The sequence below is a fragment of the Pseudochaenichthys georgianus genome, chromosome 7 (genome assembly GCF_902827115.2).
Source record: "Pseudochaenichthys georgianus chromosome 7, fPseGeo1.2, whole genome shotgun sequence".
NCBI lineage: Eukaryota > Metazoa > Chordata > Actinopteri > Perciformes > Channichthyidae > Pseudochaenichthys > Pseudochaenichthys georgianus.
Window position 1 is genome coordinate 20146545 of NC_047509.1, and position 23620 is coordinate 20170164.

Here is a 23620-nt window from a genome sequence, read left to right on the forward strand (position 1 = left end):
TCGTTTTTCTCCTACTGATATTCTGAACAATCTGTGCTATTGTATTTGCTGTAAAGTGTCTCTACTGTAGGCTATTTTTATTTTATGTACAGCACTTTCGCTCGACCAAAAATCGTTTATAAATGTGCTATATAAATACAACTTGATTTGATTTGACTAGAAGCTTCCTCAACATATCTCCCACCTCCATTATCAAACCGGAAAAACGACAAGTAGATTAGACTCGTAATATACTTCCTCAGACCCAGTCTGACAATTCATAGCACGGTGGCTGTCTGCACATTTCCAAAGGAAATGCAGAGATACAAGGCAAGGCGAAGCTGTAAGATTTGTCTGTTATGTCCCTGCTGGTCTGATATTTCATATGGGTTGTAGTGTGTGACGACTGACGAATGGCTTTCCATCTGTCTGTCTCCATTTCTCTTACCATCTCTCCCTCTCTCTCTCATTTCTCTCTCTCATTCGTTTCTCGCTTCCCTCATGATCAGCTCAGTGTGTATTCTGAGCCGATCACAGCTGTGCCCAGCCCTACAGGAATAGCCAATTCATTTCAGCAGTGGCGGCAGCGTGCGGACACAGGGTACAAGAGGGAGACAGAGAATGAAAATCTGGTCATGTTCCATTTAGTATGCCCTTGTAGTCTTGGGCCCCGCACGACGGTGTGCCTCCCTTTCACCTGACTTCAAGCGCAATCAACAGGATCACAGGCCTGACCAAAAACCCTGCACAAATGTACCATGGAAAAAGCACCCCCTGCCAGGAATTATGAACTCACAGATTCTGATTTACAGGTTGTGATGGGCTTATTCAGAGAAAGCACTGAATGCAACAAAGCTTACATTGTACGGGGAGTTGCACGGTGCAGCTTTCCACCTTCACATGAAGCATGCAACACTCACCTCCCACAACCTGAGATGTAACTTAAACTGCCCACAAGAGTGTGCTGCTGAGCCCTTCTGTAAACTTCAAAGCAGCCACTTCCAGTTCTCTGTTTACAGCTTGAAAATGATTATGAAATATAAAAACCACATGTTCCTATCCAACGTTATCGCCCCCATCTTTTCTAATCATGATATTCTAATTCATAGCTTCCTATGAAGGTTAATACATGCACACAAGGTAGGTGTATGTAGATAAAGATCTGTTTGATTTGCTGCCTGAACACTGCTGGTGTTTTGCTTCGCCTTAATGAGAAGATTATGCAGGCGAAAGCTAGAGAAAGGACATAGTGGTCACAAACTCCAGCACAGTGCTAGTTATAAGTCAGAACATGTCTTGGTCCCTAATCCAAAAGTATGCACTGCTATAAGGTTTGTGAACAATGCAGAAACGCTATACTGTTCAGCGCTGTGCTGGTTTGTGAAATATGATGCATTTAAGATGCTTAAATAAATACTGACTTTGTTTCTGTTTTGTTTTGTATTCTATCAGCGTCAGTAACTGCACATGTTTGTGTCTGTACATATTTCTACATCAGAGGTAGAGTGCTAAACGTTCCCCTCTAATTGTACGTCTTTCAGACTACGCCCAACCTACCAATTTGGAGAAGAGCAATTTTACTAATTTCATTGTACTGTAAGGTACAAGTAAAGTACACACTGCAAAGTGTGTGGTATTATGATCTGTTGCTTAGATTTTAAAGCAACAAAAGGGTAAAAGAAAAAGTACAACTAACAATGAGTAAATCAAAACAAGTTAATTTCAAGAGCGGCTTCTCTTCCAAAAACGTCCACATATAATGAACAACACCAGACCCAGGACAGATCCTCACAGACATATAGACTGATGTACCCGCTACACACAGATAAGGCAGGGTAAACCTTCAGTCTCTCCCAAAGGGGAGTATGGTGCGTAATGACAGAGTGGGTGGGTTGGTAATGACACCCTGGTGAGACAATATGACAGAGGTGGGCCCCAAAAAGATCCTACCTTGATCTCTGTTAAGGAGCTGCATTAAGGCTGGGAGGATTTAATTGCCAGTCTGTCTCTTTGGTAGACACAGGGGAGCTGGCTGGGGATTCCAAGAGAGACGGAGAGAGATAGGAGCTAAGGGAAGAGGTATGATGCAGAAATAATGGGATGGAATGAGGGTGAAGACAGCCTGCCTCTGATACCCCTCCCTACTTTTCCTGTCATACGTGAAATGAACAAAACAAAGTGTCCAGAGCACATACCAGGGTGAATGCCGTGTTTGAGCCACGGAAGCAGTCCTTTAATCCTTTAGATAAATCTCCGTTTGGCTCCTCGTCCAGCAGCAACTAAACTTTTGAAAGCTGTTGGCTTGTGTTACTTATGCTTATGGGATGAGGGATTGTGTGGTGGTACAACACACAAACACAGAGACATGCACATACATGCACACGTATCTAGTGGGCTGATCCCTCTTGAGTACGTTTTGACCTTCCTGATCTGTAGATAATTTGCAGCAATCAGCTTTGCAAAGCCAATCCTTTTTTACCCCTTTCTTTTTTACACTGGATCTGTATTATCTATCCATTCAAGGGCAGTAAAGGTGGGCCAGTAAAATGATACAACTCTATTCTCTACCACATGACTAATATCCTCTTTGACTCCGGTTCCTCCTTAAATCAATGGGCTCTGATAATGATGATACTTTGGGAGAGTAGCCGCATGTTGGGCTTCTTGTTACAACATGCAGCTACCCATTCAGGACAGGATTAAAGACTTAATGAAATATGTCTGAATTGGCCTCAGTCTTATTACATTCCAATGTGGTATTTATCTCTGTAGCACCAAGCGTGGTGAAGCCGCACCATGTAATTAAGTTTGAACTATAGCGCAGGCACAAAATGATTTTGCAGTGCAAGGCTCAGCTATAGCTTGCAGCCTGTGTATGTGCATGTGTGTGCGCGTGTGAGTGTGTGAGTGTGTGAGTGTGTGTGTGGTGACAGAGAGTGTTTGTGCTGTTTTGAGGTCAGTAATGACAGACAAATAGCTGTCAAGGATAATGGGAGGGGACAGCCAGGGATGATGGGAACACAGAGAACAGCGCAGCTCAACACAGTACCACTGTGGAGACAGGGCACACTGCGCTGCACCGGTTTTCACACAGAGTGGGTCACAGTGAGAGCACAACCCAAACACACAAGTACGCACAAACACAGACCCCTGTGGGGTTACCCTTGTCATGGCACTGGCTTATTATTTCCCTTGATTCAACCCTTATCACTAACTTATATGGTAACATAGCGAACACTGTTCTATGTAACCTTCATTATTTTCCAAAACTGGTCCCGTAAAAGTAATAGTCGGACAAAAATGTATGACTCTCTTACAATAACTGCCTGTAGGCTTGAAAGGTATCTCTGGAAATGTTGTAGCTTTCTTTTTGCAGACGACACAGCTGTGGGAGGCAGGAAAGTGGATTTTGCAGTGGTGCAGACGGTATAGGAAGTTTCTATAGACACTTGCTTTTATTTTCAATTGAGTTTCCCTTTAAATCTCATTAAAACTATGGTGCACTCAGGCACACACAGACACATTTAACAATGTTTTTTGTTTTTGTTTTGACCTAATCAAGCAACTGGTTTTATTAACAACAGCAGTTACTGTAAAAAGAGAAACAGTCTCACCTCCATCTCCCCTTTCCTCTCTTACATTCCCTCCTGTCTGCTCTCTTTCTCAGGTTTCTTTCTTTTTATGTATTTTCCTTTTGTAATGAATGCTCCCCTCTTGGCCGAGGGCCAGTCAGGTGTGTAAGATGATCACATAGTAGTCCAGTGGAGATGTGTCTGAATGTCTCTGTCGGCGATGTCTGCGTCAGTGATGGATGGATTGTTTGAATGAGGTGGAACCAAAGCATTGCTTTGTTGTATCTATTGAAAGACAGTGATCCACTGCAGTGGAGGGAGATTAGATTTATGGCCCCGGTAGGAGGAGGGAAAATGGTGTCTGTATATCAGTGCACAGCAACAGGGAGCAAAAAGAGAAATTAATTGCGGGACAAACTCAGCCATGTTTTGCCTGAGAAGGCAGCACACCCTTCCTGTCCTCCCTGCAGCCTCTTCAAATGCACTCCTACTTATTCCTTGCTACCCAGCCCCCACCCAAACCCACATGTTTCCTACCATCTCCTGCCATTCTTCCCTTGATTGAGGCGGTGGTCACACACCCTGCAGGTGGAACAATGGCTAGCAACTTTATTCCCATGCACCTCCCAGAAACCTGTGCCCTCAGGTATGGAATTCAATCACTCAGCCACAAACGGGTGGATCAACCCAAACACACTTCAGGGGATGGCAACAAAGGCACCAGATTATCTCTAAGATTAGACCCCCCGCTCTCAGGAAGGAGAAAAGGAGGACGCATGACAGGTTGGTGCAAGGGGCATGTGGGGGGTTTGAAAACACATACCTATGCTCTTTTAAGAACAGCAGCATTAACATTGCCCTTCCCAGTGTTTGCCAGTCCATTTCATTGACTTGCATTCCCCAAGGAGGGTAGAGGGCAATATGCTATCAGGCTAATAGAGTGGGGGAGGAGACTTTAGGTGGTTGACGGCCACTGCTTTCACGTCAGCCCTGCAGTGTATTGTCTATGAATATGGAGTAGCTCAACAAACAAGCATGTCCTCTAACACGTCGCTCTCTGTTCATCGCTTGGCAATCTACCCACAGCCCAATCTCTTTAAGTGCTGGAGGGTCTCTTTTGTAATGTCACTTGTCATTGGTGTGACACTTTTGTTTAAATCAGCAGCCATCACCTTCCTCTGCAAAGGAAGGTGATGGCTGGCAGCTGGGGAGGTGTGCTCGCTTAGAGAATCAGGCCATGCTCCTGAGAATCTTTAAAGGTTAAAGCGGAAATATGAAACACCTGGTTGAAACTGTGTGCTAACAGGCAACCTATTTGAGACTTTGTAAGTGAGACTCACGCAAAAACATCTTCCCATAGTTGCGTATTCCCCTGGGATAGCTTGTTACATTGAATAGGGACACCTCCTTGAACCAGACCTGAGCTCATTTGTCAAAGCAGAGAGCGGTGTTTTCCTTCTGTCGTCTCATAGAAGCTAAGAACAAGCTTTATGCTTTTTCATGCCTCCTCCCACAGCCTCACGTTCAGCCCAGGCATATTCAGCATATTTGTCTATGCAGATGCATTATTCATTGAGCTCTGGTTGGTCTTGGCTGTAATACATTTGGGGTCCATAGACACGTGGACATAAAACTGCACACACACTTACACACACAAACTCTTATCCTCTCGTGTTGATGCATGTTGAATACAAAGGAAGTGAGCATCTATGAATCACATCCCCATGGAGAGATCTTAAACAAAGCGTACCGTGGATGAAAGGAGATCTGGGCTTTTGAAATGCTATCCAAAGCAGCATGGTAATTAGTAATGAGGATATCAGACCAACGTGGCGCAATGTGCGTGGTAAAGGTGACAGCTGAATTACATCAGGTTCACCCCTGTGAAGCAAAACACCGCTAAAGCAAATATTCTGTCCCGCGGCCGATCCTTTCCTCATCTCACGTTAATATTTATCGAGCTTCAAAGAGAGATAAAGGATAACTCTGCAGACTAGTCGTGAGGATTACTCAGCCAGTGAACTCAGCTGTAGTCCCCCGACTCACCGGAGTGCTATTTTAAACAAGATGTTGAATTCAAAGTCGATACCATATCTATCAATTGACGATAAGACTTCAGTCAGCAATGGGTTAAGCTCTGTCAAATGGTCACCAAATGTGTCTATTGCCTTGTCAAAAGCTCCATCATCAACAGAGTATAGACTATACCTTGTATTTTTTGTCAATACAACATCCAATATAAAAATGGCCATATATTCTAATTGACTTTGGAGGTGCCCTTAGGTATATTTTTACTGGATTAAACCAGGCCGGCTGTGTCCCTCTGTATATAGATATGAGAGTGGTATACATCTTCTCATCTAACATAGAATGCATTTATTTACAAAATGTCAAAATAGTCTTTTAACTTTTAACAACCGGCTTGGGACCCTGACTAAGTGTTTTCAGACACACATTTAATGTACTATGTAAGTGTGTCTCTGTGGGGGAATACATAACAGTTCCTGCTAGTAAACCGTTTGCATGAGGGTTTCAACGTATGCAAGACCTGGAGATGACCTCTGTGCTCCAATCTGTGAATTTAGAGAATACAAATTAGCTGTGTGTGTGTGTGTGTGTGTGTGTGTGTGTGTGTGTGTGTGTGTGTGTGTGTGTGTGTGTGTGTGTGTGTGTGTGTGTGTGTGTGTGTGTGTGTGTGTGTGTGTGTGCATGCGTGCGTGTGCGTGTGCGTGTGTGTGTGTGTGTGCGTGTGTGTGTGTGTGTGTGTGTGTGTGTGTGTGTGTGTGTGTGTGTGTGTGTGTGTGTGTGTGTGTGTGTGTGTGTGTGTGTGTGTGTGTGTGTGTGTGTGTGTGTGTGTGTGTGTGTGTGTGTGTGTGTGTGTGTGTGTGTGTGTGTGTGCTTGTAGGTGGGGGCTTATTGGACACCGGGAACACAGGGAGAAAGACTGATAATCTCTTGTTGTTTGTCAAAAAGAGTCAGTCTGCACCCTCACGCAACCTGCCTGTCCCCCCCCCTACCCCCCTCCTCCGCTTCCTCCCTATCATCCAACCTCTACACCACCAATGCCACGATGTGGTGGCCTGGTGAGTCTGAAAGTCGGAGGGCAGAGAGAGGACAGGTAGAAAAGAGGGGAAACTGACCAGGAGTGTTTCCAGAGAGAACAGCAGTGAGTGAGAGGAAGACTTCAAAGTTGTGGCTTAGGTGCTGCTTGCCTTTGCAGCCCAGGCCTCATTGTTATTATGATTTATTTTTTAATGAGCAGTGCTGGCCTCCCCTCTGCCATACAAAGGCCTGATTGAATCTGGCATACCATTAGCATGTTAAAGAGGCCCAGCTTCATCTGTGAGCTGCTGACTGACAGTGGTTATCATCTCTGTAATTGCTCGGTATACTGGAGCCAGAGCCAGCAAGAGAGAGGGAGGGGGAGGCTCAAGCTGGAAGGGGGGGGAGTTGAAGAAAGATAGGGAGGGAGGGATTATGATTTAAAAAAGGGGGGTGCAGGAACCCAGCTACATCACTGTATATCTCAATTTGGTACGGTTGGGACCCCATGCAGAGAGCTGGGAATAGTCTGTTTGAATACGTTTTCTTGGAGCTACACTTACAGCCCAACACATGTATCAAAGCAGAAACAGTGGCGTTGTTTCATAACACAAACTGTGCATGCCTGGAAGCTTTTATACAAGGACTTAATGTGGCAAATATTTGATGTTTTTTAATATTCCAGCCTAAGCAAATGAAACATGTGTACTGCTGTACTGTAAGGACGTGATTCTGTACCTGTCGCCTTCATGTGACAGTGTGTGTACTCTACTTGTCAGCTCTGCACCACATCTCACCCCCAGTCTGTGCTCCCAGCCTCCCACCCCTTTATACACAATGCTTTTCTCTCTCCCTTTTTTTTGTCATACTCACTGTAGTCTCTCCAACTCTTTCACATCTACTTCCTCATCCTCTGCATCACTGAGCACCTCCTCCTCCTCCTCCTCCTCCTCCTCCTCCTCCTCCTCCTCCTCTCAAATCCATCGCCCTTGCTCTCCTCTTCCTCCCTCTTTCTTTGTGTCCCTCTCTCTCTCTGCAGTAAATGGTAATTGAACAAACAGGGTGGTGGAAAAGAGCTGCAGAAAAGATGGTTATCTTAACTCCACATGTCATGCATCCAAAATTAGCCCCCTCCCACCTTCTCCATCTCACTCTGTTCTCCTCTGCTCTGCTCTGACAGCATGACATGCATGCAGTCCCACAGCATCGTCAGCTTTGTGTATTAATGTTGGAGGACAGCCCAATACCAAAATGAGAGAGTGTGCATGTGTGTCACTGTCTATGTGTGGGAAACTGGGATTTGCCGTGCCAGCACATTTCCAGCCTTAAAGGTGACAATGAAAGATGTCAAGCACAGAGAAGAACATAACCCAAATCTGCACAAGAGAAGCTTGTTCTAGGTGCTGCATGAACCGTCCAGATACAGCAGCACATGTGTAATGCCATTTAAATAAATAAAGATATGTGAGAGTAATGGAGCTTCCATGTGAGAAAAGGACAATGTGTCACTAAATCTCTTTCAAATACACTGGATAGATTCACTAATGACATAATTAATTTGCTAGGTTAATGCTTTCAGGTCTTACTGTCACCCAAAGCAGCTTAATCCACCAACCAGGCTGCTATCGGGGATTTGTTTTCATCACAGTGTGGTTAAAGTAAACAAAAACAGCTTTACTGTCCTAACCATTGCCATATTATGAGATATGTTCAGCTATAACTCAGGAGACATCGCTATTAAAAATATTTTATGGCTGACTCTTTATCTTTTATGTATGTATGTGTGCATGTTTGTGAATGTGTACGTTTGACCTTATACGCTTTTCATCATGGCAGAGATAATAAAAAATGTCCACTATGTACTTAGTCATTTATTCCCTATGTGCTGTTTTTTGGACTGCATGCCCATGTCTCATACGTGTTTCAATATGTCAAGTGCCCCAAACAATGAAGGTACCACCTACTCATTACATTTAAACACTCATTAACTTTGGCTGCAAAGACTGCAGGAATAATAAGTCACTATCAATATGTGCCCTCCATTGAGAAGAATGACCTTGCTCTTAACAATGACATGTCGCACATCAGGTGTGAAAGCCAGGTAATGGGCAAACTGTGGTGTCACATTACCACTTGTTTAAACCAGATCCAAATTAATTAATGCAAACATATTTTTGCATGACCCCCACCTCACCATCTTTCCTTTCTGTTTTCCACAAGTCCCTTTTTGCAGCCATTATGCTCATGGTATGTTAACATGTCTGTTGGTACTCACTAAAGTCGCCATTTAAACACACATTCATGCACACATGCGCACACACCATCACCCTCCCCTCTGCCCCTCAGGCACCCCCTCCTCCACTAACACACCATGACATCTCTAACACTCACAACACATTTACGTGACATTAACGCTGGAGTGCTATAAAATTGGTGCCTGAATAGCAACTGCAGAGATGTTTTGTTAGTGTGTGTGTGTGTGTGTGTGTGTGTGTGTGTGTGTGTGTGTGTGTGTGTGTGTGTGTGTGTGTGTGTGTGTGTGTGTGTGTGTGTGTGTGTGTGTGTGTGTGTGTGTGTGTGTGTGTGTGTGTGTGTGTGTGTGTGTGTGTGTGTGTGTGTGTGTGTGTGTGTGTGTGTGTGTGTGTGTGTGTGTGTGTGTGTGTGTGTGTGTGTGTGTGTGTGTGTGTGTGTGTGTGTGTGTGTGAACAGGAGATCCAGCACCCATTTACAGTGTGCTGATTGTCAAAACAACTATTTCCCAATGGCCTGTCAAATGGAAAGTATACATGTGTGAGTGTATATGTTTGTGTGTGTGAACATTACTACGTCGGAGTTGGAACTATAGTGGAGTCCTCTCGTCGGATGGTAATGATCTCCTGTGGTCTCCCGTGTGTTGCTCTGGGATTAGCATGGTAATCATGGAGCATGTTGACTCACACTGATAGTCAGATTGATGTGTGTGTCTGAGCGGTGCAGAGCGACACAGTTTTACACACCGACAGACGGCATTAGCCACTTGCTACTAATCTGGGACTTAATGGCTGTCCCCAACGTTGTTCAAATGCCCAATGTTTTATTCAAATGCTTGCCGGGTCCGTTTGTAAAGTGTTGAGATCTATCACTGTTACTTTCCCTTACACAAACACTCTGTCCAAATCAATGTAGCGGCGTCTGAAGAGGTAGTTTATCACCAGCAATTATTCTCCAAGTAATACCCTCGCTCGTCTTCGTTCGGACCGAGCAAATGGGAAAAGTCAGAGTTTCAGATTCAATGAATATTGATGCAGCCCCTAAGGCCAATGATGACATATGTCCACGTGTGTGTGTGTGTGTGTGTGTGTGTGTGTGTGTGTGTGTGTGTGTGTGTGTGTGTGTGTGTGTGTGTGTGTGTGTGTGTGTGTGTGTGTGTGTGTGTGTGTGTGTGTGTGTGTGTGTGTGTGTGTGTGTGTGTGTGTGTGTGTGTGTGTGTGTGTGTGTGTGTGTGTGTGTGTGTGTGTGTGTGTGTGTGTGTGTGTGTGTGTGTGTGTGTGTGTGTGTGTGTGTGTGTGTGTGTGTGTGTGTGTCAAGAGGAGGACAAAGAACGTCAGCTGGTGGTTGGTATCTGCAACGCCATAAACACGGACAGGAAACAAGTCTTAATTTCCATCTCACTCCCTGATGTTTGTCCAGGCAGTAGCTCAAATTCCAAAAATGTGTACAATGCTTGAATATAATGCGCAAAGGTTGCAATGTCAGTTATTTCAAGGATTCTATATTTGCCCACATGCGCATACAGTCATGGCATCATAGTTAAAGATTTGCTCGTGTATATCTTTGCGTTCTTATTCTGGGTATGCGTGGCACGGCTTGACAATTAACATAACTATACGCTATGTTGCAGTTTGCACATGCAGCTTGCATGCTTGTACATCTGTTCAGGCAAGTGACACTGTGGACAGAGTGTGCTAGCTGCTGCTTCACTGCTGCTAAAAGGACAGACAGATGTGACGCTCCAGTGACGACGACAACAAACCATTATGTAGCCTTTCCTGTTACTGCCCTTCGTGCTGCAAGCATCCCACGCCCACCCCCTTTATTCTCATCTCGCTCCATCTCGCTCAGAGTCTCAGACTGCGGCAGCACAGGGCACTGGGACGGAAAATACAGTAATTGTTTCTGACGAAAATAAAGGGGCGCAGTGAGAGGGTGATGCTAAAAGAAAGAAGGGGAGAGGGAAGAGTAAATAAAGGAAAGAGAGGGAGACGGAGATTTAGAACAGACCATTTCTAAGGTCACAGTGTTGCTGTACTGGCTCAGGGGAAACTTGGAGCGAATAACAGCCCCACTGAGAACTCATGATTTTGATGTGAATGTGTTAATGAAAAGGAAAGTTGGGAAAAAGAGGGTGAAGATGTAGAGAGAGAGAGAGAGAGAGAGAGAGAGAGAGAGAGAGAGAGAGAGAGAGAGAGAGAGAGAGAGAGAGAGAGAGAGAGAGAGAGAGAGAGCTGGGCTGTACCATAAAGAGTTTCACCTTGTTCTGCACCATGCACACACAGCATCCCAGCTGTCATCCAGCTTAGTTCTCTTTCTCCATGAGGCAGGGCCGGTGGGGATATGCATCATTCATGAGCAGGGACTTATTTGGCTGCGTCATCTCCTCACACAACTGTCAATAACTTGTTCTGGCTCTGGCTTCACCTTTACTCAGGCAGCAGGGTGCATTGGATGCTCACTAAATGTTCTATGACATAAAGCCATTGTTTCCCTAGACAGAGAAAACTGCAGGATGCTGCTTTAACACTAGGTACTTGGTAACGATTTCTTTTTCAACAGGACTAGCGCAAAATTAAGCCATACTTTATAAGAAGTTGTTTGATATAGCAGTATCTTAAAGGATTAAATAGAAGCAACTAAGTAGTCAAAAAGACAATGTATCTAAAAACTCAATTTGCCACGCAGCCACGTAGAGAGTGTCATTTGAAAGGGTAATTATCTGAGACTTTCCATGTCCTGCCCCCAGCACACTCTTCGCCCAGGCTGTCCTCTTCCCTGTGCCGCAGCCTGCCGTGAGGCTGCCTGCTGTGAAGGTCACCCTCCCTGCAGCTATGGATTACACAGGCGCGCACAGTCAGGCAGAATACGATATTGCCCTTGAGGGGAGGTCTGAGGCCCGGCTGGCAGCGACAAGCCCTGTGGAACTTCTGGACACATCGACTCTAGTCAAGTGCTGAAAGGTAGAAGGGTAGAAAGAGGACAAATAGGCAACAGGACATGAAGATGTAAAAATGATCTATCTTTTGCGGTGTAGACAAAAAGGACATCAGTGTGTTCCAACAACGTGTCAGAGACTTCTGCTGAATGCTCACTACTAAGGCTGCGGCCCCACGAGGACGAAAACGGCTAAACGCATAGGATTAACGCAAACGCAATCGCAAACGGCTTCCGTCCACATGCAATAATTATCCGGATAGTGTCTGCCCACACGAGACCGCTCCGTTTAGCTCCAACCGCTGGAGAAGCTGCAGTACATATGCAGGAGCCTCTACGTGGCGCTGTAACTTCCTCCACAAAAGCAGCGAAGAAGCATGGTTGTCATGGTTGCCCTTCTGTTTATTCTCCGCGGTGGGGGCTGAGGGAACCGGGCAGAGTTTTTCGCCAGTCAGCGTGTATTAAAGTTGAAATCTTCCGGACAAAATTATAAAAGTGCCGGTCAAAGGTCTTCTTTGTTATTTATTGAGCTTTAAAACAAATGAATAACGACTCTATATAATATAATGATAAAATACACGGAGCCTCTCTTTTTCCTCCCTCTCTTCGGACAGCGCCAGTGTCTGTCTCATGCAGCAGCTGATCCAGTAATGGCCCGGCCGACAGTAAAAATAAACATATTTCTAACTAGTTTAGGGAGTTTGAGAGGTAATTAAAATAGCTAAGGGTGATGATCTGACTTGAAGTGTGTGTTTTGCTGCAGCGGGAGGAGCTTCAGGTGAGCAGAGCTGCGTGTCTCCGTCCTGTCAGATTAGACTTCACTCGCGAGAGAAAGATAAATAATCTGAATTCAGGGTGCAGTTTACTTTGACGTGGGGGTGAGCAGCAGAGGTGGGGAGAGGCGGGGCTATTGCCTCGTCATTATTGCTGTAGATGTTGCACAAACAACTGTAGCATGGTCAATAGCGTCCGGAGCACGATAGCAACTCTGCGATCCGCCATTGTTGTTGTTGTTGGTGGCGAAACACTTCAGCACTGGCGCGGGGTAAGCGGAGGTGAGCAGAAGAGGTGGGGAGAGGCGGGGCTATTGCGCAATCACTATCAGTGATCTGAAAATGTCCGTATAGGGCGCACACACGGAGCTGTTTGACCCCCCAGAGAGTGGCGTATGCATTTCTATCCACCTTGGGACCCGTTGTCGTTTCCTCAGTCGTTTAGTGCCATATTCGGTCGTCCTCGTGTGGCCGAACGGTCTATATGACACTAAACAGTAACGCAAACGACCGAATTCGTCCTCGTGGGGCCTAAGTGTGTGGAAAGAAAGAAACCCTCAGATATCAGAGGAGCCTTGATGGGCCATCAACAGCGCGAGATGAGTCACAAGACTCCCAGCAGGCACAAGAGGGAATCTAATCCCTTAGTCTTCATCAGGTGATATCAAAGGGCCTTCCAAAAAGAGCATTCTTCACTCTGTCTTCCAGCCTGAATTCAAAGGGAGGGATGGCACCTTGTATCCTGCAAAATGGTGCAGTGAGGGTCAGTTTTCCTTTGAGAGGGACAGGAGCCGTTTGACAACAGCTCTCTCTGGAGTCATGCCGCTGTTTAGAGGTCAGAAGAGACAACACGATATAGGCACGCACATACACACTCTTGGCACATCCTGGCTATGCTGGCTCCACTCTTCCCACTGTGACCTTAATTTGTTTTGTCTTGAGTATGAGTGCCCACCGGGCAGCTGATGCACCTTGAGGGAACAAACTGACAGGATGTGTAAGCATTATGAATGGGTCCGAGCATGTGTGGGAGAAAGACAGAGATAGAAAGAGGAGGGCAAAGACTGAGAAAACAAAGGGAAAGTGCATGTATTGCTGTGCATGTGGTGTACGTGTGATTCACAGGTGAGCATGCGGCTGTGTTCACATGCGTAAGCAGAGGAGACAGGAAGAGGAGAAGCCGAGGCTGGAAGCAGTGGACGCAGGGCCACCAATAAAAGCTAAGGAACACAAGCTGTCCCACTGCCGGCTAATCCTCTAATGAAGATTTGTGGCAGAGGCTGGCTGGTGATTATTGGCCCAGCGCAAAGACAAAAAACATCTTCAGTGCTACTGTAAAAACAATCTCTCACGTTTACGCAAGCCATCACCGGCACAAATGAGAAAATGTAGGATGGAGGCAGAAACCCTGCTTTTGCCATGTATAAGGGCTGGCTACTGATGTGCTTCTACATGCTGTTATATGCCAGAGGTTTCTTTGCACCATTTCTTCAATCCCACTACAAGCCAGAACATTAACCGACATTATTCAGATGTGAAAAATGCAATGTGAAGAGGCTTATGTTTATGCTGTTATTCCTGTCTCATCGGGCCAATTGCAGCGATTCCAGCTATGCTAATTTTATGGAAATTCTTGTTTCCTTTCCTTCCTCTCTGCCTCTGATTTGTTACAATTCATCAGTGCTCTTTTGAACCACGTCACCAGCCACTGTCTGTGTTTCAGTGTTAGCTGAGAGCTATGTTAAAGCATCCATCCGTGTTTCACATTATAGCGACTGCTACTGCATCAGAAGACACTAACAGGAGGGGAAATGTCCTCTACGAAACGAACATAAGAACTGACATTAAAGAAAAACTAAATTCCTCAAGTACAAACATGTGAAGAATGCTAGCAACAAGATACAAACAAACAGACTGTGAACAGTTGACCTCAGATACTGCATTACCCCTGTGTCCTTTACAGCCTTCTAATCCACACCTCTGGCAACTCACCCTCCTGATCCTCCCCCCCCGCTGCCCCTAGGCAGGTGCAGGGAGCTGTGGTGCAGGTCCTGGCAGAGCCCCTTCTCCTCCTTCCCTATAAACGGTTCCTCTCTCTCTCTCTCTCTCTCTGTGGGGTAGGGCAGCTTGTTCAGAAAAGGACTTGTGTGGAAACAGGTGTGCATACCTGACGCCTGCACCAAGCCCAGCGCCACGTAAATCCCATACCTGCTCTCGAGGCTTCACTGACTCAGTTACAGTATAGCTGTCAATGGGCAATATACAACATAGGGCAGGTCTGAGCTCACACTACTGCAGTTTTATCACCAAGCGTTTCTGCATCACATCAGCCACCATAAAACACACACTGGAAGAGATTGAGTTGACAGGTGGGAAGCGTTGGGGTGGAGATTTAGGCTATTTTGAGCTGTTCGTGTAACATTAAGGCTTACAAGCTAGCGCAAGGATTCTAAGAAGCAGAAGCTAGTAAGGTCTTTCGGACTGTGTGTCTGCATGTGGTAGGAAGGTGAGGGATGTTAGGAATTCTGATGTCACAGAGGAGATGTCCTCGTGCTAATAAGTAAAGTTCATGCAGGGCTGTAGAGTGAAATTCCCAATAGTGTCTCAGATATACTTCTCACGTTTCCTCTTTGAATGAGTCAGATGATTCAGAGAGACTGCAGCTCAATGCATTCATGTTGGAAGGAAGCATCCATTCCTCCCCGTAGGCCAGGTTTAGCCCAAAGATCGTCACCCTACCCCGTATCCAGTCTCTCGCTGTTTGCTCATTTCCTCTCTGCCTTTATCCCTTCAACGCTCCCTTAAGTCTCTCTCCTCCTACACGACTGGCTCAATCCCGCTCTCCCGTTCTTTGGTTGCTCCATCAACTTTCTCCTCCTGCTTCCCTTTGGCTTCCTCCTCTCTATCCACGCCCCTATGAATTGACCTTGCCGCATCTCAAGGAGAATTGATTTCCCTTTTGGTCTTTGTGTGAAACCCTATCTCAACAGCACTCGGAGGAGTTTCCTCTTCCCCCCAGAGCGTGATGGAGCTAATTCTCTTTCATGAGGACACTTTTCACTCCATTTTATCCGTCTGCCGTTCTCCCCCTCTCTGCCCTCCACCCCCTCTTCTACTCCTCTTCTCTTCTGAGCACACAGAAATAGAGCAAGCATGATTAATGCAACATCTATCGACGCCAAATGTAAGCTTTGCTCAACCTTTTTATGCCTTGCCGCTGGAAATTGTTATTCATGCACCCTCCAAACGATGTTACTGAATTATCGCATTGGTTGATCAATAAAGCAGTTTGACTTTTGACTTTTGATGAGCAGAAAAAGAAAAGGGCTGTATTTAAGATGGACTGAACATGCTGCTGTTTTCTACCTTTGCAGCAGCATGATTTCTCCTTTTATAGATACACCTGTAAATAATACAGTGTACCATACAAACAAAAAGGGTCAAGAATGAGTGCATTTAAGGCTCGTTGATGTGTGTGTTTTCATATCCCTACAGTGCACCCCTCACTTGTACAGCATGTGCAATTCTAAACCCGATTAAGTCCATAAACATTGTTGGTCTCTGGACTATATTTGAGTCACAGTAAAACAAATTGTCAATTCTGCCAACTCTGCCATATGTACAGAACATTTAGACATATAGAGGTTCGAAAGGCCGTTTCCCTCACATTGAGATGTAACAGTATAAAAAACATATGTGAAAATGATAGATAAACAACTAATGTTTTTCATATAATGCAAATTAAGATTGAAGGATGTTTAAGTAATATGCCATGCACAGGATGAATAGTTTGTTGTTGAGGCAAGTATAATATGCCTTAGTATAAAAAAGCCTTTGGACAGGTATGTCACTGAGCTGTGCTAACTGTCGATCTCTCTAAATTCCTTTCTGTTATAGTGGGAAGACAAAAGGAATGTTGTGCACACTTGATAACAATGCAAGCATTCAATAATAAAACCAGATTTTTGGTCTCTAGAGATTTATAAGAGGCCAAATGTTTGACACAAGGTAATCCAACACATGCAAGGGCAAAAGAGTGCAGATGTGCTATGTCAAAGATGAACATTTAGTAAATAGTCTGTTTTAGACTATTACAAATTACTCAGTAATTGATTGATTACAAATCTGGGAAACATGAATTTAATTTGAGTCTTTATATTTTTTTATGCAAGACTTTTACTTGTGACAGTATGTCTACACTATAATATTCTACTTTTATTTTATTAAAAGATGTTAATACTTCATCCAAATCTTAGACTCTTTTATAGTTCCCAAGATCTAAATGCAGGCATTTCCGAGAGAGACATTAACAAAATAAAAGGCAATTGAAAATAAAAATCTTAAAAGGATACGTCAGATTCTTTAAAGTATTGCAAAGACATCGGTAAAGTAGATGATGATGATGATTACAATAGAGGCAATAGTGGCTTTTTGCAAACCCTAGAGAGCTGCAGTGTGAAGAACCAACTGTGCCTCTTTCCACTCTGTGATCAGGGTGACTGTTGAAGCAGACACAACATTCTCCAGGCTTCAACTCCCAGGTGTATTGTAGCCCCAGGATTCCACGCAAGTAGTCAGCCAGGCTGCCTTGGTGAATGCACTAATGTGACACCATAATCACACACAGGTGCATTTGTGTGCTTCACAGAGCAAAGCAGCGGGCTGTTAGTGGAAGCAGGTGCATGCACTGGTGTGTGTCGCGTAAACTGTACATTTGATTTGAGTGTATGAAAGTACTGCATCATGTTTACATTTAGTGTGTAAAAAAAAAAAAACCTCATCACTCAAATAAAAAACAAAAATTAAACCATGCACGCTTTTGCAAAGTTATGCCTTTACTTTTTTAGTGAATGAAGCTTAAAGGTGGGGTAGGTAATTTCGGAGAAACCAGCTCGAGTGCGCTAGAATTTGAAAATACACAGCCAGAAAAAATCTGCCACTTCCTTACAGAGCCCCTCCTCCAACACACACGAACACGCACATGACCAATGAGGGCACGAGATAAGTTTGTGCACAGATGGAAGGCTGACAGGCAGGTAGGCCATCCAGTTACTTTAGCCGAGCCGGCTCAAATGATTGGTCGTGCTTTTTACAGTACCACGGCTTCCACAGATGACATTTTTTTATGATTTTTTGTCAAAGCACTTAAGATATTCATTGCTATCGGGATGTTAAGAGCATTCCATGGAATATAACAAAAAGTGTATCTCGAGCCGGTTTCTCAAACTTACCGACCCCACCTTTAACAGAGGGCACTGCAGTGGGAGATCTGAACAGACACCTCCACCTGCTCTGTATTACACACGATGATGAGCCACACACACGCACACTCACAGACACAATGGGTTGCCTTCCCACCAGTCCAATAACAGGCCTATTTATTAGAGTCTCTTACAGACGGTATTGACAACCTGCTGACACAGTCACTCCAGCATGAATAAATGGAGCAATAGAGAAGAGAAAGGAAAGGAGGGGAAGAAGTGAGAGAGCTGTTATAGTGGCCTGACGGAGGAGTGCTCTCACAAACCAGGAGTGAGCAGGACATAAAGAAAGAAGTGAGAAGAAAACAAGTGCTTCTTCTATTGCCAATTATACCTATCCACATGCGTAGACCCACATCATCACACACAAGCAATACCGTTTTCTTTCAGATGAGTTTTACTGTGACCTTGCAAACTAGATCACTTCTGGAATGTGTGATCTATTTTAAATTAGGATTATGGGAATCATTCTTTCTCAATGAGTGCAGTGCCACATTGAGGAGCTATTGAAAGGTAAACTAGGTCAAGTGCAGTGAACGCTCATCACAAAGCACCAATCACAATAATCCAGATGCTTGTCAGAAGAAATGTTCTGAATGAAAACAGAATATTCTGCATAACAACTAGCTGCAATTTAGAGCCAGTGTCCCTGATGCTATGAAAACAAAGAGTGCACATTGAGTTTTAACTAAACAACGAATTTAGCCTTGAGTTAGCAGATTAGTTAAGTGAGAATTACAGTTCACAGGTGCCAAATGTTCACAGGTGCCAATGTTTCACTGCGAAAGGCTCAAATTCCAGTTATATCTTGAATATGCAAATAAGCCGAACAGAACAAACTGTGCCATGCATACCAAATATCTTGCTCATTAAGAGCTATAATTACTGTGTCATTTTGACATAAACAAAGAGAGCAGAGCAGTCATGAAGAAAATGGGAGTGAAAAACTGCGAACGTGCTCAAAGACACATTCTCCTGTGTCTCTTTGAGCTGACCTGTGGTACCAGGTGAGTGCAGCCCTTTAGAGGGGGGGGGGGGGTTGCAGAGCTCGTTGAATAGAATGAGCAATCACTATGCGGACAGGTGAACACATTTTATGAAGACAGATGGGGCTGTAGTGGGCACACAGACAAAAAGACAAAGAAACATATAGACTCCACGGCCCTGAGCTCCGGAGGTCAGCTCTGACTTCAACAGACAAGAGAGGTAAGACAATTCAAACAAGAACTCATCATGACTGAGGTTCCCCAAAAAACTTTGGGATGGAGGTGACAAAATGTCTCAGGAATGTTTGTCCGCCCATCATCATGCGTCACTTTGGGTGACAGTGAGAAGACATTATAGACGCTTCTTATCTAAAGCGGATTCCATACAGGAGCTCCCTCCAGGCGAGCTGAAACGGTGGGAGGATTTTTTTAGACAACATGGCGGCTAATCACAATGACACCACAGTCAATGGAGAAGCTCTACGTCAACGGGAGCCCGCGATCATGTTCTCTATTAGCTTTCCATTGTTCTCTTGCAGCTCTGTTGTCTGCCTAGATAACGCACAAACATTTTATACGCAAACGCATACACTGCATCAGCAGCAGCCCCATACCCCCAACTCGGTGCAGAGCCCATGTCAGGCAGAGAGATTTGCTGGCTGCACGCGGCTTTGTATAGAGATCATGGTCCAGCACAACCACACATCCGTTGCTATTATCAGCATCAGGACTGTCATCGCTATCACAGCGGCCAAAGACCTCTGCCAGGGGCCCGGGTTGCCTACAAAGCTAGTTATCATGGACTAGTGAATACAACGAGAAGCACAGAGCCGCACTGGGAAAGGTTATTTTCTCAAGGTCATACAAAACAGAGGACAGGGAAAGACTAATAGCCATACCGACACAGCTGGAATGAGGGGATGTGGTTTACCCTGGCGTACTCACACATGCACTCACATATCACATGTTATTATCAATTTGTTTTTAATGATATATAGTGCCATGTGTCTGTGATGTGATATCACAGCCTTGCAGATTTATATCAGTGAGCTGAATCAGGAAATGTGCTGATTGGAGGTCCAGATCAGCCAGCATCAAAATTGTAAAGGTCATTACAATGACATACCCTTTTCAGAGGAGGAAAGCTAGAAATGTCAAATCGCTCAGCAGCCACATCATCGCTCAAATAGAGCAGAATGCTAGGCACTGGAACATCTCATGTTCGGACGGACGTAATGTAAGAAGATACCTATCTAAGTGGCATCTTAATGAAGAAAACTATAGGTCAGCTTTTTTGGCAGATTTGGTGAAAAATACACAGATTTGGTGAATCTGAGCCACAGTACATTACCACTGTTTACACATCATTCAGTGTGCGGGGTGTACAACGGACGTACATATTTGGAGCATTTGGAATTCGTGGTGCAACAGAAGTCACATTCCATGTTTTATTACTGCTACAATAACTGTAGTGCTAACAGGTCAAATAGACGCACTTTAATAACTACCCTTGGCTCAAACCATTGCTCTCATAAGCTAGTCTACCTACTGTTTGTTAAAGTGAGACAGCTGGGTGAGGGCTCATCTCAGCCAAATATAATTTACGGGAGCAGCTACCACCTGGACTCTGATCAAGACAGTGCTTGTCTAACTCTTAAATGAGGCTCAAGACAGGAACATTTCCCCTTTTGTCCAGTGGCATAAACTAAACATAAAGTAAAACAAGTAACAGGGAAAATTGTAAGAAAGTTATCTATTTAACATAAACTTTACTAACTCCCTTTGAGCCTTTAGCTCACAGGAATCTTTCAACGTGCACACTTCAACTCCCAACTCGCACACCTCCGACAACATGACTCCCTATAATCATTAGAGATGTCTGCTTAAAAAAGATGCCTGCCGGGAGAGCACAGGAGCAGCGTCTGAATCAGCCCAGGCATGCGTTAAAACAAAGTGGCAGAGAACACAGCAACACACACAGTTGAAACAAATGCACTCACTTTCACCTCACAGTCTCACACACATACACAAATTAGAAGATGATTACAAGCTGACACGCGTTGCTTATTAAACACGTACACGCATGTTCTTTTTTATCCTATCCTCAAAGCAGCACACCCAGGGTTGTTGGCTGGACTTACAGTGGCAAGCTCCCATCCCCAGTCGACCAAGCTGACTATGTAGAGCACAGAGACCACACAGAATCCCCTCTCTCAGACATGGCCACTATGAGACCAGAATACTAAAGAAGAAAGTGCTTGGTGACTAAGAACAAAACAACCCTGTTAAATATCTAAAAGCTAAACTATGCTGTAAACCAAGCGCCAAATAGTTTATGTGTGTCTTAACTTTAATGGCATTTGTGTAATGACCCGTTTGCTTCTCATTGGTAAGCAGGTTTAAAGGAATGGTTATGAAGAAACGTGGAACAAATACCTTAAAGAAATACATATGGACTCAAAGAATTCTGTCAGAATTATTTGTATACATTTGCAATTTATCAGTTATCAGAAGGAAGGTATGAAACCATCTTGGTCACTTCTTTTAGCAGGACACGGAGCCTGGTCACGTGACCAAACATCCTATAATGACACGGTCCAGACCAAACACTTTGACCTTCCCTGTCATCACTCACGCCTGCCATATTAATGGCACACTAATATTGTAATTACACCGATAACCATGATTTAAAGGTTCATCCCAATGCTCAGTATTGTGTGGAATGGAAACTAAACAGAACACACTATTAATAAAGAGCAGCTGGTGTCCAATTTGATGTAGGGATTAGTGATCATGACTGACCTCTCCAAAATCCTGCGCACCGAAAAGCTTAAACTCACCCAAAATCATGATGTGTGTTGCCTTTGGTGTCCCTGGGTTGACAAGTGTTCCCTCACTGCCCCTGTCTCGCCTGATTTCGCCAAGAGACAATGGCTCCAAAATCTCTTTTCAGAGTTCCTCTCCACACTCCAGAAAGAGGCAACTCAGAGAGGCAGCACTAGATGTGAGGAGAGACTGCTGCTGCTGCTGCTGCTGCTGCTGCTGCTGCTGCTGCTGCACATGCCGTCCCTTGCGTCTGCTCTCTCCAGGTGAAAAGCTGAGTGTGTGTGTATGAGAGAGAGACAGAGAGAGCACGTGTGTGTGTGTGTGTGTGTGTGTGTGTGTGTGTGTGTGTGTGTGTGTGTGTGTGTGTGTGTGTGTGTGTGTGTGTGTGTGTGTGTGTGTGTGTGTGTGTGTGTGTGTGTGTGTGTGTGTGTGTGTGTGTGTGTGTGTGTGTGTGTGTGTGTGTGTGTGTGTGTGTGTGTGTGTGTGTGTGTGTGTGTGTGTGTGTGTGTGTGTGTGTGGGCGTGCGTGCGTGCGTGCGTGTGTGTGTGTGTGGAGGAGGGGGGTCCAGCGTTTCTGCAGTTGTGGCTCAGGTAAGCCTGAGGACAGTATGGAGGGGGTTAGTAGCAGAGAGGACAGAGAGAGAGAGAGAGAGAGAGAGAGAGAGAGAGAGAGAGAGAGAGAGAGAGAGAGAGAGAGAGAGAGAGAAGGGGGAGCCTAAAGTGTGGCAGCCAATCACAAGGGGAGGCTACAAAGCCAAGATCTTCTTCTCCACAGCAGTGAGGAGGAATTGCAGTGGTCTCCAACATGCAGCTGTCAAGCGGTTTCTTCTTAACTGTGTCATTTCACAGCGAGCTCCAGGGGAGGGGTCTTCAATTCACTGTAAAGCCGACATCTGATTTGGTCTCTCTCAGTTAAACACAAACTCCTTTCCCACTCTGGCTGTTTCTCCTCTCTATGCTTCTTGTTTTTGGGGTTGTGTATAACCTACAGGCACCTTACATGCCTCTGCTCTGATTGGTGGCAGCCTCGACCAATGGCAACAGCAGCAGACACTTGTCATCATGCAGAGTGGAAGTCATGAAGGAGCGACGGAGCTTGACAGGAAATGTCTTCTCCCCCAACCACTGTTTATCCCTTTCATTTCCACTATTTTCTCCGCCATCTCCGCCTGATGGAGAGCTTGATTGTCAGATCTGTTTATGTGTTGTTCTTAATCCAACCTCTCTGTCCTTTGACTCCACGTGTATGAGGACTTGTTAAAGGATTAACCTTTTATCTGTCTGGCTCTGTCCTTCTCCCTTTTCCTCCCTCCATTTCTTAACCTGCCCAGGCAAGGTTACGCATTTTACCAACCACTGTTTTCATCAAAGGGATGGAATTTAGACTGGGAGAGGAAGGGGGGGGCGGCAAGTAGAAAGGAGAGATGGAATAGAAAGCGACGGAGTGGAGGAAGCAGAATAAGGAGGGGCAAAGATTAAACTAAATACAAAGTGACAGAGGAATGAAGAGACCTGGAGTGACAAGAAAAGACAACCGGGAGGATGCGATACAGAGACTAAGACAGACCGAGTTGGACACAGCAGACGGGCTGCAGAGAATTCAACTGTGGACCAAAGCAATGCAGCAACTAATTGGAGAGTAGCTTTACAGCCAGCTTCTTATGGTCCACTTCCTCCACACCAAGAAACCACTCAAACAACGTCTGCTGTCATGCCCAAGCATGACTCTTTCACTCTCCAGTTCCCCCTGTGAAGAGGCAAGATAGCTAGAGAGAGACCTTTGAAAATCACACAGCCACGATGTAATTGAGGAGCTCAATGCTTAAGAAAAGGCTTAACAAAGCTGTCAAAAAATTAATCTCCTAGGGCGGGCATGCTTGCAAACACACAGATACAAACACGTGAGCTCTGGGGCTACAGGAAATGCTGCCTGATGTTCATATAGCCTCCTCTTGTCCTGCTCTCTCTTTCTCTTTTCCATCTCTAGCCCCCCAC

General features: G+C 44.9%; 1 protein-coding gene across 2 annotated transcripts in view; it reads right to left on the reverse strand.

The window, feature by feature from the left end:
* The window catches only part of znf385a (zinc finger protein 385A), a 54073-nt gene extending 32138 nt beyond the window's left edge, over positions 1 to 21935 (reverse strand). The window contains exon 1 of one of the 2 annotated variants that reach the window (XM_034086919.2): positions 21641 to 21935. In XM_034086919.2, coding sequence (XP_033942810.1) covers positions 21641 to 21650 — 10 coding nt within the window. In that variant the 5' untranslated portion in view covers positions 21651 to 21935. The remainder of the gene's footprint in view (positions 1 to 21640) is intronic. The other variant, XM_034086920.2, reaches the window with a different exon arrangement.
* Between the last annotated feature and the right edge of the window lie 1685 nt (positions 21936 to 23620).